This window comes from Poecilia reticulata, chromosome 8 (assembly GCF_904066995.2).
Source record: "Poecilia reticulata chromosome 8, P_reticulata-male-v2, whole genome shotgun sequence".
Lineage (NCBI taxonomy): Eukaryota > Metazoa > Chordata > Actinopteri > Cyprinodontiformes > Poeciliidae > Poecilia > Poecilia reticulata.
This window is the reverse complement of record NC_088837.1, coordinates 17,679,490-17,695,482: the sequence shown is the minus strand read 5'-3', so window position 1 is coordinate 17,695,482 and position 15,993 is coordinate 17,679,490. Positions and strand designations below refer to the sequence as shown.

Below are 15,993 nucleotides of genomic sequence, written 5' to 3'. Positions count from 1 at the left end.
CCTTTTTAAGCATAACTGTCAGGTGAAATGGAAAACTGGGACAGCTGGGCAGCAATGTGGGATGAATTATATTTGACTGAAACCTTGATATTGTTTTAATTAATGTCCCATTGTAATCTCTTTAACTTTATTTAACAGCCACAGGTCAAATACATCCAAAGTAATAACATCACAGCTTCACAACACCTGAAATAGCTCAAGACAACCTTTGTCAGCAAAATATGATCATGCATAGTCTTAACCGCAGAGCAAAAGGATAAACCCAGGATTGACTATTCAAACTGCATGTTGTGCTTTCAAAACATCAAACATAAAAGGAGTACTTATCCAATTATTCTTCCTGCTTTGGCCACAAGCCAGATCCAAGGAAATAAAAAGATTGCACTCAAAGGTGAGAAACAAAGAAGAAAGAAAAGCAAATGGGAGCTAATTCAAGTTAATCCAATCACAATTTGAAATCAAAGGACATTCTCATCTGCACTTTTCTTGTGCTTTTAACCCCTCTTGAAAAGCACAAGTTATAAAGCTAATGCGCACCATACTCTGTTTAGTACAAGGCACGAACATCTGAGGAGGAATTGCATACAGAAAATGAAAACACCTCATCTGAATTAGCATTCAATTTTTTTTTTTTTGGCAAACACTATGTTGTTTATTTTTATCCACTGCCTCCCTAAAAGCCTGCGATCATAATCACCCATATCAGAAGAAACTGAACTCTCAGTGAGGATGAGTAGCGAGTCCTTCTGACATGCCTTAAGCAGATCAGGAAACAGTCCCTTCCTGCACAATATGTGGATAAAATAGCAAGAGTTAAACTTTTATTTTTGCCTAAGTTGCAACAATTGCTACATCTAAAAGGTTGACAACCATTTTGAGTAAGTTTTTTTTTATGGTGCAAACACCCCATTTGCTACACAACGTTACGCACTGTATAGTTGTTTCAACATGCCCAGCACACGAGGCCAATAACTCCCTTATTGCTTGCACTGTCTGAGACAGAATGGATCAAAATTTCCTAACAATGCAATCCAGGTTTGGATCTTATCTTCACAGTACTGGAGGCATACAGCAGCCAAAACTAAAACGCAGCAGGGCCAAATTGATGTTTACTTGACTGCAACTCCAAGCAAAAATACTGAGTTTGCAACCGTTTGTAGGCAATCTGGAAGCAATAGGCGGCCACAGTCCCCGTGCTCCCACGCTAAGGTCCCATGATGGGAGAACTGGGCCAGAACATTGGCCACCTCCCCAGAACCAGGGCCTGGGAACAGAGGCCCAGAGGTCAGCCTGCTTAACTTCTCTCCCTGTGGTACCAGCCTCACCCAATATATAGAACTCTGCTGCTGAAATACAGCATACAAAAATTAAAAGAATGCACAATTTAATTTAAAATACACAAAAGAAAAGGCCAAAACAAAGAGACCAGTAAGAGGGTTCTTTAATTTAGAATTTGGTTCTTTTTATATATACATATTTGACCTCAGAAAGTTTATTGACTGATATAAAGGATGATTTGGATGAAACATAATACAGATTGACTGTAACGTATTAGTCATAACCACAAATCGGATGTGATCATCATCATGACTCTTTGCATAAGATGATAAATTAGGGCATCAGAGTGTTTTTGGACCAAAGTCAAAAATTAAGAGGCCTTGGTTGCTTTTGAAAAGGGAAATTTATGCTGCCCACAAGGAGACACATTTCTCAAGTGGGATTTAAAGTAATTACATAAACTGGAAAGCTACAGTCACTGTCTGCAAGGGAGGGGGACGGAGGTGAGAACAGCGTGGCGTGTGAAGGCAGCTGAGGTTAAATAAGGGCGCAAATGGAAAGATGTTAATTTGTGGGCAAAGTTACAAATGAAGTGTTGACAATGCATAGAAACACCAAAAGCTGCAAGTACATAAGAAGACAATATGCAAAAAAAGAAAGAAACTAATAAAAACATATCAAGCAAGGAAAAATCTGTTTGCAAATAAGTATTCTGATCTATAATTTTTTTCAAGAATTTTTATTGCTTTGTTGTCTTTGCAACTAAGAATTTAAAAAAAAACTCCCCCTCCACATTCACAAAACCTTTCAACAGGCACAGAATCTTATCTTATGCCTCTCTATCTTCCATTTTCTTCTGTACTCTATTAGGAGGGATCTGAGCCCTGAGGACATGGAAGGGGAAGGGGCTTGAGCTGATCTCAATTTCATGCTGTTGGTTAGAGATTTAGTTGGGCCTCATTGGGAATGACAATGGAGAAGGTTGAGTATTATCATGGGAAGCACAGAGAATGACTGACAGTAAAGGTTACAGCAGTGAAAACGGGAACTGGTGAGACTCTCAGAGTCTGATTTGATACTCCCCAAGTGAGCTTTGCTGCATATTAATACATATGTGGCCATTCATGTTAATGTAAAAAGCCTGCCTCTTTCATTTTGCAGAAATCCCTTAAATAGTAGAGATTGAGCTATTTATCGCAACAGTCTCTCTACCAAGATTCCTCATGTGCAAAGTCAGATCTTTAAATTAATGCTAGTATTATTTTTTGGCTTTGCAATGAAAATTAAACTGGACGAGTTACCATTCTCCTTCTCGAACACAATATTTTTTTTTTCTCACAGTCGTTCCTTTACAGTAGCAATTGACAAACAACTCACGACACCCACATTCTACAAAATTATCTTAACAAATTGTTTAAAGCCTCAATGTCTGAACTTGATTCAATTTTGTCATTTTTAATTTTTTATAAAACTTTTTAAAAAGCATGTGTTGATTCCTTTCCACTTCCAAATTATCCATTACCCTATGCAGATATATTGTTTTTTTGTTTTTGTATTTTTTTTAATTGTATTTTTTTTTTTTTTTAGAAATTATTTTATGTCATTTTATGGTTTTAATGTGACAAAATGTAAAAACAAATCCCAGAAGAAAGAAGTTACTGTGGATCATGTTCAATGGGATCTATGTGGCAGTACTAATAGAAGTTGCAAATCCCAATTTGCCATAATTAAACTGGGACCGTGTAGATATAAGAAAAAAATCAATTAAAATATTGTTTAAAAACTGGTGCAGTGGAACACGTAATCTAACAGTATCAATAACTAGTTTAAATCCCTGTTGTTTAAACTACTTGACACTTTTAAAACCACATATATTTGTAGCACTTCAGATAAGCTCCATTCCATCTGGTTGCTTTTTGAAACAACCCTGAGAGGTTTCCAAATGAAAGAATAAAATAGGTCATGCATGATCACCAGGAAGTCCCCTACTGAGCCTTGTCATCTAATACAGACTATATAACCTCAGAAGAATAAGCTTCCCACACACATGCAACACAAAGATAAAAGAGACGTAAAGTTTTAGACATTTTCTTTTGTTTAAACCACAACAAAAATTCACTCAGAACACAGAGCTGCTGCTGCATGGAGGGTCACAGCACACAATACAATCACATTGTTTATTCTTAGTATCTGCCAAACCAGATCTGATCTGAGATCTAAACATAATAGAAAAAAAAGCAATAGAGTAACCATGAGTCTGACCCTGAAATCAACTGTTTTCATCTGTTTTGTGGTTCACGCTCTTTCAAAATCTCGTACCTCGAAAACTTCTTCATCCAGCAGCCGTGTTCCAAAAACAACAACTCCCTCTGTGCTGACCACGGCATCGTCCCCCCGCTGCAGATCCAGAGTTTCCACCTTCTGGCAGTCCAAGTAAAGGGTCACAGTCTTGTCGAGAACGCTGTAGGCTATCCTGTGCCATCTGAAGCGGCAACCAGAAAGAATGAACACAGGTTAGTCTTAAAGGAGGAGTTTATTTGTTTGTATCCATAGAAGATGTCCAATTTATCCCAAGTCTTTAACATATATTGCAAAGCATTTAGACAAGACAATTTGACTATGAATCTCATGTTGAGTTTGGTTAAGAATAATAGAATTAACACATGAAATCAAACTAACAGCTTAGTTCTGTCAGATCACTTGGTGTCATATTTAACAGGAAGGATAAGGCCTTCATACTACCCACTTTCCATCTGCTGTGTTGATCTTCCTGAAAATAGGATACTGTTGTGGAGTGGGCTGCCCATGCTGGTCTTCGTACACAAAGACAGGGGACCGACCCACCTCGAGCCCCACCTGCTGCACCCCCCCGTCATCATACACTGAAAAAAGGAAGAACTGGGAGCCCTTTTTCGCTCTTACGGTAGCCATCAGGGAGAAATTCTCAGGAAAAGTGGAATCTGCAGGTGGAGGAGCAGAGAGGAGAGTTGTTAAGAAATGAAGAGCGGGGCGCAGCAGGGAAGCACGCATTTCATCACCTGCTGGCAAGGACCTGGATAAGCATAACGATGAAAAATATTAACCATGAAAAGACGGAGTGTAGAAGGGGGGAAAGTAGGTGAGGTCCTGTCACATATATTATGCTTCACAGAGTCAACATTCCCACTTATTTTGTACATCTTAATGTTTTCAGACATTAAAGGAAATGATTGAGAACCCCATGCCTGAAGAGGCTTAAGAGGATTTTCTCTATGTTGTCATATAGAAGGAAAAAAAAAGTCTAGATAGTACCATGGAATAGCTGTTTAGTGGGAGTGCTGAGCTGGATCTTTTTGATCTTGTAAGCCAGGTCCGTCTCCTCCGTGCCCCTCCTGCTAGTGCAGAAACCAGCCTCCAAGGAAACCCCCTCCATGTTCTCTGACAGCCCGAGAACTCGCAAAACATCAACAGGATCAGCTGTGAATGGAAACCAAGAGAAAATGAGCCATCTGTCCGTGGTAATAAAGGAGTCTGAGAAAATATGGAAATTCATAAATTCAGCCATTTCAAACAACTTAACACACTTTAATAAATGATGTCTTGCTTTCTGTTTGTCCCTCCGTCTAACATTGCATGAAAAAAAATGTACAAAACACTTTAAGACAGAATGAACATTTTGGCATACGGGAGAATGCTTTTATCTTGTCAGCTCAAAACTACAATTCTGCCTTTGCGACAACCCGCTTTTTTGTCTGGCTCAGCTAAATACTAGCCGTTACTTGTCCAATGAGCAGGACTTATTGTGGCTGGTAACTTGTTTTAATGCGTGGTGCCTCCCTGCTTCCTGTGAGTCAAAAAAAAAGATGAGGTCCCCTGCGATGTGGTGGCAGGTGGTCCGGCTTCTGTGGATGTTATTATAGCATAAGAGGTGGTATCCAGACTAACCTGTAATTCTGCGGTAGTACAGCTGACAGCTGACACCTGCACAGATCCCTCTGTGCCAGCCAACAATGACACATCTGGATTCCATTTAGAGCAGGGGTGTTCAAAGTCGATCCTCGAGGGCCGGCATCCTGCACGTTTTAGTTCTCTCCCTGGTGGTAGTAAAAACCTTTTCAGCTTGTCAATATTCCTCTTAGAGCTTCTAATGAGCCATCATTTGATCCAGGTGCGTTAAACCAGGGAGAGAACTAAAACATGCAGGATGCCGGCTCTCAAGGACCAACTTTGGGCACCCCTGATTTGGAGGAATCTAAACCAGTCATCCTCAGTTTTACATGCCACAAATAGAGGAAGGAGTTTTTTTTTTTTTTTTTTCATTTTGTATTTTTTGCAAGCCCAATAACATAACAATTGTTTAAATGCATTTTCTGAACCATAGATGATCAAATAATGTTCATTACAGTAACTTTATCCCCTGCAGATAAGGGCTTCCTTCAAGACGACAGCTTCCCTCCTTTCAATGAGCCTGTGTTTTATTTGCAATCTGGTGCTCATGTTATTAGATGTCTGCTGATAAAGTGCTGCCGTGAGCATTAGCCAGGATCAGAGCTTTGTGCGCAGCCAGTCTCCCACCAGCTGCTACAGAGCGTGGCTCAGCACTTTGCATTCCAAGCATCTGAAATGAGGATCCTAAACCCAAATTGCCTCCTGAAACTCTCGCTGCTCAGAGTTTGCCTTTTATTCTCCTCGTTAATTAAACATGTGGGGAGAGTTTACTATTGCCCAGACACCGCTTGGAGAAAAACACAGCATTACATTTTATGGCTTTATTTATTTGCAAAGCAGACTCTGGTTTTTTTTTTTTTCTTTTTTCCCAAACATTTTTAACAGCTCCATCGCCGTCAGCTACCTCACATAAGAGGTTGTTGGTGGACAAGACAATAAATTATAATTATGTTCAACAATAGAAAACATGATAATGATAATAATGAGTAATACACACCATTCAACTCAAATCATAGAAATAGCAGAAAATGGCAAAAACTAAAACATTTCTTTAGCTTGAACAGTAAAGACCTATTTGAAAAGCTTCAGTTGCAAAATAATCAATTCAAGTAACATCATCTTAGGCAAGCTTATATTTTATAAATGTCCACATCCTGCAATTTTGCACAAGACACCTGAGAAGCATCTTCTCCAGCAAACTTTTGCCGACAATTGAACCCAAAGTCCAGAGGCCTCAGTGTGATGCACAGCAGAATTTTTCTTCTTATATAATATGTTTCTGCAGGAAGTCAGCGTTTTGGTGGCACTGGGAAATTTATTGACAACGGATGAAATATTTTGTGTGGGCTACTGTTTGCAGTCATGCAGCAGAGCTGTGATGGCCCAAAAAAACCTGCCAGGACAGCAGAAAAAGAGACAGCTTGGACTTTGTCGTAGGCCTTTCACAGATTTCCTATAACTGTCACTTTCCAGAGGTAAAGTGCTAATTCAGCAGTGGCTAAATATTGCATGTACTTATATGCTGATACTTGAACTACTGAATGGACCGAGGATTTTTTTTTTTAAACTACCTTGATCTTTTTAATTGCAAGTATAAAGTGAATAATGCCTAGCAAACCAAGAGCAGCTGGTTTTATTTGAACTGTTAAAACACTAAGTTAAATACAAAACAAACCTGTAACATCAAATTGATCACTCTGGGCTTTAGAGTTTTCTGCTTTGCAATACAAAAAGCAAACGGTAAATAATTCAGCCAAAAAAGGTTAAAATGATGATTTCTCCATCGTATTCTTCATTTTTAGTAAGTCTTTTAGTAAGACTTAATTTAATGCTCTCTTATTTAACACACATTCTTTGGTTGTCATAGTCCGATGTTATTGTTACAAACAAAAATCTTATATTTTATTGGGACCAACAGAAAGTAGTGGAGGGGATTCCCAAAGCTTTCACAAATAAAAATCTAAATAGTGTATCATATTTAGCCAGTGTCAATGTTTTTCACCTTTCACCGCAGGTTGGATAGACAACATCTTCCACCATTAACTTTCCAGTCTGATCATAACTTCATTGCATTCGGGTCTGGTCTTAATTGGGTTTTTCTAAAACTATATGTTTTGATCAAAACCACAGAATTGTGGTTATGGCTGTATGGAAGCTAGGCCTCCACCCTAGCCTTATGATTTTTAAGAATCACAAGAAGTCCTTTGTTGTTCCTGTATTTTTCCATTCCTCTTCCTGTCAACTGCAGTACGATCGACTGAACATGACTCTGATGTGTTCAAAGTTTTGGATATTGTTTGGTGCTTGCATGCTGCGTGACCAGTGCTCCATGGTCTTCATGATTATGTTCTCAAACGTTTTCTTCACAGAGCATCTGTTTGCATAATCAGAATATCAGGTAAAGCTCTAGTTACTAATAATGTGGCTTCTGAAAGCAGTTGGTTCCACTAGATATCATTTTGGGGAATCAGAGTATAGGGGAATGAACACAAATCACTGACAAATCTTTTCCAGACTTATTATTGTAAAAACTTTTTTTCTGACGCTACATTACTCAAAATGTTCTACTTTACCTCATAAAATCAAAATAAATCACACAGAGGTTTGTGGCTGTAGCGTTACAAAATGTATTAGGATTTGATGAATATGGATACCGTCAAGGAGGTGTGGTTGATGGTGAGGAGATGATGCTGAGACCCAGGTAAGATGAAGAATATGATGATTTAATGGGAATAATGCTCAGAGCAGTCCAGGAAACAGGCAGCACGGCAGGCAGACAAGCGCACAGCTAATTGCCGGTAGCACTGAATAAAATGACTGACAACTGGAGCAGACGCCGACACAGGACTTAATCAGTACTACTGAGACGACGGACAGACTGACGCAGGACTAGACGTACGTTTGACAACAGACAGCAATAGACAAGGATCCAACGAAGAACACAGACAACAGGTAAGACTAAATACACATGGTGTAATCAAGGGAACGAGACACACCTGGGAGACAATCAAGGGGGAAGACGCAGAGACAGGACTCACAGGGAACAGGATCACACAGAAATACTCAAAAATAAACACACAGAAACACGGATCATGACAGATACGTTTGCAAGACCCTGGACTGCCCAATAATTTTCATCAAATTGTCATGAAAGCCTATTTTGATATTCAATCATCTGCATTGCTGTTAAAACACTTTAAATTTGCCATGTCCTCCATAATATCTGGTGGTTAATGTTCTTTTTCATTCTCAGAGTTGTTCCTCACTATGAGCATTTTGTCACTAAACTAAAAGTAAACTTTTCCTCTCCCCAAACATCAGAATCAAGTTCAAGTCCAAAACTTGATTTGGACTTGAACTTGATTTGGACAGTGAGGAAGAGAAGTCATATGGCGCAGATGTTTGGAACATTGCTCCCTTGTGATGATCCTAAACAGAAGCAATAAGGGGTTAATTAATTTACAAGAAGCTGGCTGCCAAACTATATCACCACCTGACAAAGTTACTTTAACCTTATCTATTTGGACTGTCCAACCAAGACATAAAGCTGTAAGTTTTGAATGTTACCATTTTCTCCAATTAAGTTTGAGGTTGACAAAAGATTGTTGACATCTAACACTCATATAAATGAATAAATGAATAATAAAAATCTGTATCTAAGTCACAAAGAGGCATCTGAAACAAGCAGCAGACACTGTGTGTTTCCAATAAGTGGTCAGGGTGACACCTGTAATTAGATTTGGGTGGAATCATAAGACTCCAACAGACCAATGTGCAAAAGAACTCATTGGTATGGGTGTGTGTGTGATGCTGAGAACCTGGACATAAAATATCCACCAACCTGTGGAGAAGTCAGTCTAAAAGCTGTTGATGCAATGTGAAAAGCTTACTGAAGAGCTTTACCCTTGTAAAATAAAAAAATGCCTATTCCACACAAGCATCAAGAAGAAAAGCCCAGAGAAATGAAAAGCTGCTTTTAGAAGTTTGGATACGTGCAGCCATCAGTGAAAGAATGTTATCGTTTCCATGCTTAAGATCCATTAAGTCAGTGGGAGTTATATAAATTCTAACAGCTTCTTTACCTTTCCTGCAGCACTGACTGTCTGAACAAGTTTCACTTGCATCTCATTATTCTTTGTTGCAATGTCCTTACCTCCCCTTTCAACTTATGTCAATTCGGAGAAAGTTGGGAAGGTTGAGCAAGGATAAAAAGAAAAGATCCAAATCTTCAAAAATTCTGGAATTCTGCTGATAAACAAGCTGTGCATGAAGCAACAGTGCTACATGACTTAAATTTCACAAACTCTCCATGGACCGGGGTGTTTTTCCAACTACAGCAAATGTCAAAGCACTTGAGAAAGGGCTAAACTATCCAGCCTGCTCATAAATGTTTTTGCAAAACAGAACAGTCAGATTTAACATGCAGCTAATTGAATGTTGCGAGGATGCAAAAAATGCACATGTAAAGCTGAAAGAAACTTGCAGATTCTTACTTTCTCTAAGCATGCTTTTTTTCCCATTGTACTTTTATCTGAGAGATAACCACAACTGCCAAGTAGCACTGACATACAAGCTTTATTAGACAGAGAATATTTGAGCGGTCTGCCTTACAGATTGCGTCCTGTTCCCAAGAACTGATAGTAAACACTCTTTATGTGTAGATGTTGTGGTCCATTCTCTCTCTGCCCTGTGGCGACACAACTCAGCACCATTTCAGTCATCAGTGGACATAATGTGTTCTCTGTGATTCTAAAGCAAATGTCTCCGAAGACATTCTTTATGACTCACACCACCTACACTCCAGACCCTGCCTGAAAACACCCCTCTCTCATGGAGACAGCACTACACTGTCAACAGTGATTGCATTTGCGAACTGGGGGAAATTTAACAAGAAATGAAGCCAAGAGGAAATCTGCGCACTTAAATATTCCCACCGTATCTTCGACCACACCCTGGAATGAGAGGAGGGAAAGAACTGACATTTACACTTTACATGACACGAGATGCCCAGATTAGATCAGCTGATGAAAAATACATGCTTGGATCAAGAAGAAATAAAAGTCTGCCCAGTGAAATGAAATTGTCTGTAAAAAAAAAAGTGCAGCAGAAATAAAGATAATTTATTTTAAAAAAAAAAATGGTCCAAGGGTGCCAAGCTCTAAGAGATGGTGATTAACAATGAAAAATTGATGAAAGATCCAGTGCAAGTGGTTGAATAAATCTAGACACATTTTCTCTCAGGCAATGGAAAGAGATAATTTAATTAGAACAGGATGTGACCCTTTGTCTGGGTCACATCTGTGTGCAGACAAGAACACTGCAAGTTAAGAGGAACTAATACATGTAACACAGATTAAAAAGTAAAACACACAAATAATCTTCACAAACTGAGCACATGATCTGCATTAACTGCTTATATCTAGCTTGATTAAGTCAGCTGCAGGGGGAAAACTAACACGGAGCATTTTGTCTTGTTAAAACTGCTTTTGAATCCCTGTTGCTTTATGTGTGGCACACACAGTAAATGTGAAATTTTTTTTTCAAAAGTATATTCTAAATATGAGAAATGTAGATTAAGGCATTTGTTTTGTATTATTATTCAAATGTAGCGACACACTGCAGTAGAAATATTAAATGTTCATCTGTATGATCATTATTATAGCGGCAGGGTCACAAATGGGTGCTGGTGCCTATCTCCAGCAGTCAACTTAAAGACCAATTGAGATTTAAAATCTCCTTTACATGGATGTCCTGGACAAAAACAGCACTAAAATTCATTAGACATAAGATTCTACAAATGATGAAACGTCAATGATCAACAAAATCTAAATAAAAAGAAAGGAGTTAATTAACACATGCAAATAATTCATCAATAAACATTTGCATTCAAATCTTTAACAATTTAAAAAGTCAAGCCTTTGCTTTAAGGTCACTCAGAGAAACAAGTTCATTCATAAATAAGGGGCAAAATACTTGAATGCCTACAATGACAGCCACAAAAAGCATGTGTGATAATCATACCCACTTATGAATGTGGGTCAGGGACTCTGTCATGTTTTTAGAGCTAATAGTTTCACATCCATATCAGTTATCCTTTTGGTGTTGAAGCAAGAAGATTTGACAGGAATCTGGTTACATGATTCCTTCCAGTTCACATCAGCACCACATTCTTGAATCTTCGCAGATTTCCATGATCTTGTTTTGTTCCTCCGCATGATGAGCTGACAGGCCAATAGCTACTTGGTCCACAGAGAAAACACCTGCCCCTCAAGGCCCTGAACCAAACAGCCGCCCCTCAGAAAAAACCCAGATTTAAACTTCTGGACTTATGACAACTTTCTTGAGCAATATGCGTGTCTTTTCTGCATGACTTCCTTGGCCTGTTTAATGTTAAAACTACATGACAATAGTTCATTTTACTCTAAAATGCTAAAAGGAATCACAATTTCTCACCAATGGGAAAAAAACACAAATTAACAAGTGATCAGACAGAATTTCATACCAACCAGAGTCATTAGTGATTTATCATTTCTTTGTAATGTCCTTTAACCCTTCCACAGAGCCAGACGTATTAAATATATTTTCAAAATATATTTCTTTTGGTCTATCTGAAATTCTTTCTTTTTTTTTTGTTGCTATTGTTGCTCCTGTTGTGAGTTGATCATAGGGCAACACTAAGACAGAGAGGACAAACAACCATGCAATTTAGGGCAATGCAGAGCATCTAATTAACCTAATATTAGCTGCTCAATATCAGTAAAACATGCCAATTGAAATAATAATGATGAATACACAATAGAGTCATGACTTGCACAAAATAAACAATAAGTATAAAGTATCAATGTCTGTATGCTTTAGATTCATAGCCAGCAAATACTCAAGATAAAAAGTTGTCAATGCATCTGCTCCAAAAAGAAAGAAAATTAATCATTTCTGTCATTTTAAATCCTTGGTTATTTCGACTCCATCATGTTTTATGGATAAAGTCGCTTCTGTTTTCAGCTTTACAACAACTTGCTGTTTTCAAATGACTTTACCACCATGTGGCCTGCTTACTTCTTAGAAACGTTTTTTGCTACATTAAACAACTTGCATCACCAAATTTATCACAGGTACAGAAATTCTCATTATATGGTATTTAAACATTTGGTATTAATTCCAATCCAAGCAGATCTTCACAAAATGTGTATCGCAGACGGGGAGGTTGTGATAATGACACATTTGCAATACAGTGTGCAGCCCTATCAAAAACACACACACACGCACACACACACACAGGGAGAAAACTACATGCAGGGGGAAAAACTGGTGGAAGTTAAGATCTCTCATGTTGTTTGTTGTTGTCACGTATTTGTTTGTGTAAATTTATTCATTCATTCATTCATTTAGAGTGTTATAGTGGAGAAGTGGGGAGCATAAGAAGAGCTTCGGACTTGACTGCTTTAAATCCTATTCCTGGTTATTTCCTGAGGAATGTGTTTCTGTTTGATCTATGAATCATTCCTAGATAAAAAAAGAAGCTCTTAAACTCATGGGATAAATTACACATAACTTAAAAAATTAAGCTGGACCTTTAGTTGCTCTTTCACAAGTAGACTGTCACAAGACACAACGTCCTCCCCTCTCCTTTTTTACTGAGTTAATTAGAAATATGAAGCAATCAATTTCATAAAAAGATGTTTTAGAACCAACAGCGTGATTTTCAAATAGCCATTTTCTGAACTCATCACAGTTTATTAGTCACAAATAAGCTAAAAAATGTCTGAAACTAAAAATGGTACAACAACGAAATATTCTGCTACCACCTTGTATTACTAATACACTGGTTGTTGGCTTGGCCATTTAGATAAACAATCAGCAGTTCTCACTGACTTCTGACTTGCAGGAACAAAGTCGGGTTTAATTCTAATCTTATATGCGAGTTGATCCGACGATTGAGGTAACGCTTTTTTTTTTTAATCAACGGCTTTTGTTCTCTTCTCATTAACGTTTCTGGAATACACCATCGCGATAAGGCAGAAAGACTAGACTGAACTGAGTGGAAAAGCAGCCAAAGAAAATGCCTGGCAAATACTAAATATGACTGAAAGATTATAAGAATGTCTGACTTGCTGGAAGAAAAATACAAACACACAGGTTCCAATCTTGTTTTCATAATTATAACCTCCACAGCAATGAGCACTGGGTTCATGAACTTGAATAAAAACACAGATGACATAAAGGGACACTGCAAAGAGGAGTGATCCTCTGATGTCTGCTCATTGCAATTCTACAGGAAGCATCTTCAACCAGTCCCACTGAAAGCTGCTTGGAGCTTTCAGTGATCAGAAGCTCACAGCCGTAGAACAGGGATAAGGACTTTCTGGAAGCCAGATGTGCGTGGAGTACTATAGATTGCAGTTCGGCGCCACAACGTGTTTAAGCATCACTTCTACATATTAAAGACTTGGGGGGGTTCCAAATAGTTTGGCTCATCAAAAAGTCTGTGAAGCAGTTTGATGTGAATCTTGCAGAATCAGCAACTAGGCGCAGAGTTCGTAATATCCGACACTTCTGATGTTTGATGTTTCCAGTAATGTTTCCAGTGCAATAAGATAGTCACACAGTGAGGCGCAAAAATCCCTGTGTTCTGCATTTGAACAGTGCCTAATTAAACTGACCTTAAAAATTGTTTTGAGTTGACATTAATTTGTTCTTTGATCAAAGGAAAAACTCTTGTTCTGTGCTTTTGGGAGTTTGATGCTTTACAAGCAAGAGGACAGGATCAAACAGGACACAGTGGGGGGTCTGCATGATGTATGTTTCCCCTTGTTAGCGAAGGACAAGACAGGGCAGAAGTCGTAGGAGGAAGAAAATATACACAAGGAGATAAGGCATGAAAAATTACAAACTCTCCACATACTTAGACTTTGAATGCAAAGGAAGCCTTACTCAAATGTGTGGAAGTAGACGAACATGCGAATGTAACTGAAGTGAATTGTGCATGTGCCAGAATGTCTCACTTCCTTTCTGTACATGAAACGCTCTCTCATGTCTCAAACACACAGAGACGGCATGTGTGAAAGCCTTCTTCTGCTGGAACATACACATGTTGATGTCTGACATTAAAAGACTCAGAGACGCAAACATATTATCAACTGCAAGCACAAAAGTAAGGCCACAATCTCAACACAGCCACATGTGCTGCGCTCTTTGAAATCGTCTCAGTCTCCGAGTGCACCAGACCCTCATTAGCTGTGGACACAGCAGCTACTGTGCCACTTGAATGTGATTAGGTCAGCTGGCACACTTCCTCGTTCCATCACTTCATTTCAGCCAGTGAACAAGAAACGCTTCCAGCTATAAAGTGTGTTGTCAGCCATGGGTGAAGATAAAACATGTTTAAGTGATAACCGTTCCTGCTGCTGAGACGTGTCACTCCATTAGGGGTCTCTGGACAGCAGCACCTGTAAAGGAAGTGGTCTGCACCTCTTAAAAGCAAACACCAACAGCCATAGGCCATAGACCATAAGAGTGGCAAACAGCAGTGAACCAAGTGGCATATATAGGCTAATACACAAACTATTGGATGTGTTTTTAAGTGCAGCATGACACAGTGATGGAGGAGCCCACAGCTTTGTTTTCTTGCAGGTGTACTGCAGAAAAATGAGTCCACTCTGCCTTTACATGCAATGGAACTAGATGTGCAGGGTATGATATAAGGTAGAGACATTAAATCTGTCAAGCATTTCCTTTGTCAGAATAATCAGGAATATGGCGGCTGAGACTGCTAATGCTAAACGCTTGAACATCAGACATTTGCAAGGAGGGGATACATTAAACAGATTCATGACAGGAATGTTAATCTACTCAGTTCCTTGCGGTGTTCAGACATTCAGCTCGTTCTCAGACCGACGTTAAAACCTTTTTCGCGGTAAACCGACGCCGGTCGCAGGCAAACTCAAAACATGACATCACAGCCTGCAGCCTGCAGCCCACTGAGACGCAGAATCCTGACCCGACGCGGAAAGGGGCTCATTCAAATTCAAGCATTATAAATTGTGTTGCATTAAAATGCAAATGTGGCAACACAAGCTCATTTAATCACAGTATGTTCGTTGACCCGAGAATTTTTAACGAAATTAGTTATTTGCGCTGTTCTAGGAAACTTTCGAGAGAAATTTGAGCCAATTTATTACCAACCGATATCAACTCTGCATAACAAGTTGCAGCCTACAACACGTTCGCACCAGCCTCGAATTATTAAAAGCAGCTTTGCATATCAGATAGAAAGTTAAACTTAAGAAACAAATTTTAAAAAATGCAAATTAGCCCACTCTGTTGGCCTAAAACCAAGTATTGCTTCAGGGCAAAGTGAGACAAAGACATGCCCGCAAATAGTGAAAGAAACTTGGATGAATTTTAGACAAGAACTGAAGGAACTTTCCATGTTTCTACGGCTCCATAATCTGATTTAGATCCCTGCTTATTGCACAGTAGTTAATTTGATACTTTACCAGTTTGAGCCGTTGTTAGGTGAAGTAGGATCAAAATAAATAGCGGTATTCTTCTGCGCGACCTGAAGTGGTCCATCCTTTAGAGCGAGGACCCCCGTCTGCCTCCGCGCCCAGAACTTTGTTGGCTGTTGCAGAACTTCTGTTTGTTATTAAAACCTACACGGCCATGTGTGGGGTAAAATGCACTCGGTATTTCCACTTCCTTTGATTGTTGGAGAAGATTTGTTGTGATGGATTCTCTTAGTTTCCCTGTGTGCCTCTCATTCAATCTCTCCCTCTCATCATCAATCCC

At 39.0% G+C, this 15,993-nt stretch overlaps 1 protein-coding gene and 1 long non-coding RNA gene across 12 annotated transcripts in view; one reads left to right on the top strand and one right to left on the bottom strand.

The window, feature by feature from the left end:
- LOC103468740 (uncharacterized) overlaps positions 1–4,145 on the top strand; it is a 138,304-nt gene extending 134,159 nt beyond the window's left edge. For 5 of the 6 annotated variants that reach the window (XR_014088686.1, XR_014088685.1, XR_014088682.1 and 2 more), the window contains 2 exons: positions 3,619–3,791; positions 4,059–4,145. This is a non-coding gene — a long non-coding RNA (uncharacterized LOC103468740). The remainder of the gene's footprint in view (positions 1–3,618; positions 3,792–4,058) is intronic. The other variant, XR_014088684.1, reaches the window with a different exon arrangement.
- Positions 1–15,993, bottom strand: part of col5a3a (collagen, type V, alpha 3a) — a 53,139-nt gene extending 37,146 nt beyond the window's left edge. For 2 of the 6 annotated variants that reach the window (XM_081610106.1, XM_081610107.1), the window contains exons 1-4: positions 5,203–5,367; positions 4,570–4,734; positions 4,025–4,238; positions 3,598–3,760 (exon numbers count right to left, since the gene is read on the bottom strand). In XM_081610106.1, the coding sequence (XP_081466232.1) occupies positions 3,598–3,760; positions 4,025–4,238; positions 4,570–4,734; positions 5,203–5,287 (627 nt within the window). In that variant the 5' untranslated portion in view covers positions 5,288–5,367. Of the gene's footprint in view, positions 1–3,597; positions 3,761–4,024; positions 4,239–4,569; positions 4,735–5,202; positions 5,368–7,859; positions 8,493–15,701 lie in introns of those variants that run through there. The other 4 variants (XM_081610108.1, XM_081610110.1, XM_081610111.1 and 1 more) reach the window with 4 other exon arrangements.